We start from the raw sequence: 3099 nt of genomic DNA, 5'->3' as shown, positions 1-3099 counted from the left end.
TTTACTAAAATTTTTTTTATTAGATTTTTTTCAATAAAATTTTAATAAAACATAATCCTAAATGGACATAAAAAAAAAAAAAAGAATATTATGATAAGGATGGAGCAGCTCACCTTTTCATTAGTAAAAATTTAGTTTATCAAAGCAGAGAGTATATGTATATTAAACCATTCAATCCGTGAAGTAAAAATCCACCGTCGTTCTCGTTGGAGGATGGTTGCTCATCATGAATCATGAGCGTTTAGCATATACAACTTACTAAATTCTAAATTAGTTATTTCTAAGCACCACTTAGTTTGTTTACTATCAATAAGAAGAGAAAAAAATAAATTAAATACTCTTAGGAAACTACACCAGAACATGGCTGCTATGGATCTGGGATTGCAGAGCACCACACACGTGTCTAATTTTATTGCTGTTTATTAAGATTGTCAACATCTGGATTTTGCCTAGTTACTTGTACCCGAAGTTCCACATGGTATTCTATGTTATTTAATTAATTAATTCCCAGACGCACCAGACTTGGTTGAACTGAACTACTATATTCCTATACAAAGAATCTAATTCATAAGCAGGAACTGGATAGATAATTCCTATTTGAGGAAGGAATGATCACTGAAACAGAAAAATTGGGGCAGAACACATCCAAAATCATGATAAAATATACAAAGATTGCATAAATATATTTATATTAATAATAATAATAATAACAATAACAACAAAGGACAACAGAGTAGTTTGGATTCAAATTTGTACAAGAAGAGAAGGAGATGAGAAGAGTAAGAGGAAAGAGATAACAATACTATTACTATTACTAAACATATACCAACTAGTTTACCACATGAGAATTTCATCATCATCTTGCTACCTATACAAAAGGCAAAAGCTCTGAAAAATCATTGCTTGCTTGTCTTGATTTTTCCCAGATAATCAGAGATTGTGATATTCAGCCATAACATAAGAACGATATTTACAGAAATTAGATGGTTGGTGTTGCTTTGCATGCTTCCAAAATAAAAATGATGTCTCTTCCCTCACACACTATGCACACTGCGGGGGCAAGAAACCAATCCCCCCAAAATGGAATCACTTAATCAGCTCGGAAACCCACCCCACATCCGGAGCTCCACCCGAACCGGAAGCCGATCCATCCAGAGAATTCTCTTTGCTCAACTTCTCGAACATTCGGGCCCTTATGCCCCTCCCAGACTCAACCCTCTCCATAACTGGCTCCTCAAAGCAGCAACTCTGATCCCAAACTTCAAAGCAGTTCACACCACTGCCACCTGGCCCCTCCGTTGGTGTAGAAGGAAGGCTACAGAATCCGGATCGGATCATGGGTCCCCGGGGAGATCCGTACCCGGGAGACCCCATTGGAACATTCCATGAAGAGGGTAGAGACTTAACCTTACTCAGCTGCAGATTCCGGAGAGAGGCCATCATCTCGCTCACATTCACGGACCGCCCCAACGACCGATTCGCCGGTGACATCGGTGGGGAATCCTCCGCCGGCGGAGAATCCGATCCCGGAGAAGACAGAAAAGGAAGCGTCTTCGCACACGATGACTCCATTGCATGCCTCAGGGGGGAACCGTCATAGGAATCAACGCTACGGGGACTGTGCTGCGGCAGAACCCTGAGTTGCTCCGGCGTGTGAGCGAAGAAGCAGACCCTCCTCCGGCAACTGGTTCCGTCCTTGCATGGCTGCGTGCGGTAGCGCGCGGGATGGAGCCAGCACTCGAAAACGCCGTGCGCGTACTCGCATGCGTCACCCTTCTTGCAACCACCCTTACGGAAATCGGGGCACGCGGCGCCGGAGTAGTGGAACTTCCTCGGGTCACGGCGGCGAGCCTTCTCTCCAGGGTGGGCGTACGGACACTCCGTCCAGTCATGGGACCTGCCACGCGCGCACCTCCTCACCTTGAACTCGAACATGCGGAAGTGGTCGCACGAGTATGCGTCCACCGGCGCGTCTATATCACGCGCAGCCTCAGAATCGGAGTCATCGTCTACGACGTCGTTGGAGGGAAGGTAGCGCTGCAGCGCGGAGATGGCTTCGTGCATGTAGTAGGGAGAGTAATCGGCGGCATTGGAGTCGGAGTGTACGGACAGTCCGGTGCCAGAGAAGGGGGAATACATCTCCGCCGTTGGATCATCAAGGAGCGGTGGCCACGGTGGCACATGGACGGTTGGATTTGAGCGGTGTGACTCACCTAGCATCATGGCTGCGTTGGTGTGATTAGTTATGGTTATGGTTTTGGCTTTGTTTGCATTCGATGGAGTTTTGTTGTTTGCACAATACCCGGCAAGGTTAGGGACCCGTTTATAAACTGCCTCGGTTGAGGGATATTTAACCGTGGTTTGGTTTTATTTTATCCCAAGTTAACCATGGTTGGGTTTAAAAATGTGTGAAGTCTGTGAGCTCTGTGCAGTTAAATGTGCAAGGTGACAGGTTGCGTGATTGTTTGCCACGTAGACGGCGAGGTGTAGGTGCATTGAAACTGTAGGGTGAGGCCATTGGTTGGTCACGTACACGTAAATCACCCAACCTCAAGCGGTGGACACCGGACCGTATCGTACGCAACAGGGGTAATTTGGTAAATGCATCAGTAGTACTGTGGACTGCATACGCTCTTTTATTTCATTTAAAAATTAAAAATCCAATTATGAAAGGAAAGATGATACTTATTGTTATTTACTAAATTTACTAAAATAATAAGAGCATAGTAGCTAGACATAGTTTTGATTTGGTGTTGATACCCGAAAGTAGGGGCAAAGCCCACAGTGGGGGTGGGAGTGAGCAGAGAGTAGTTCGATTTCTGAATTAAAATTAAAAACCGATGGGCAAAGAAAGAAAAAGTGTTGGATTTTATTTATGGCCCCTTTATAAAGTCATAGGAAGAGTTTAATGTGGGTAGGCATGTTATTCAATTCCCTTTCGTCCGTTCAAGACTTGGAAAGTAAGAAAGTAACGCGTGCCATCATCACACACTTGGTTGAATTGGATTTATCCCTCAACCCTTTTGTTACATCATTGGTTGATTCACCATCACTAACTCACTGTTTTAATAACCCTTCAACACATTCATCATAATATCA

At 44.2% G+C, this 3099-nt stretch overlaps 1 protein-coding gene across 1 annotated transcript; it reads right to left on the bottom strand.

Annotated features, from left to right (window-relative positions):
• Positions 1-672: 672 nt before the first annotated feature.
• On the bottom strand, positions 673-2889 carry LOC107630628 (zinc finger CCCH domain-containing protein 20). Its single transcript, XM_016333828.3, has one exon. It carries the CDS (start codon positions 2221-2223, stop codon positions 1087-1089), a length of 1137 nt encoding a protein of 378 aa, XP_016189314.1. The 5' UTR covers positions 2224-2889; the 3' UTR covers positions 673-1086.
• Between the last annotated feature and the right edge of the window lie 210 nt (positions 2890-3099).

This window comes from Arachis ipaensis, chromosome B3 (genome assembly GCF_059453495.1).
Source record: "Arachis ipaensis isolate K30076 ecotype BB chromosome B3, ASM5945349v1, whole genome shotgun sequence".
NCBI lineage: Eukaryota > Viridiplantae > Streptophyta > Magnoliopsida > Fabales > Fabaceae > Arachis > Arachis ipaensis.
The sequence above is the reverse complement of the archived record's forward strand: the minus strand, read 5'-3'. Positions and strand labels throughout refer to the sequence as shown.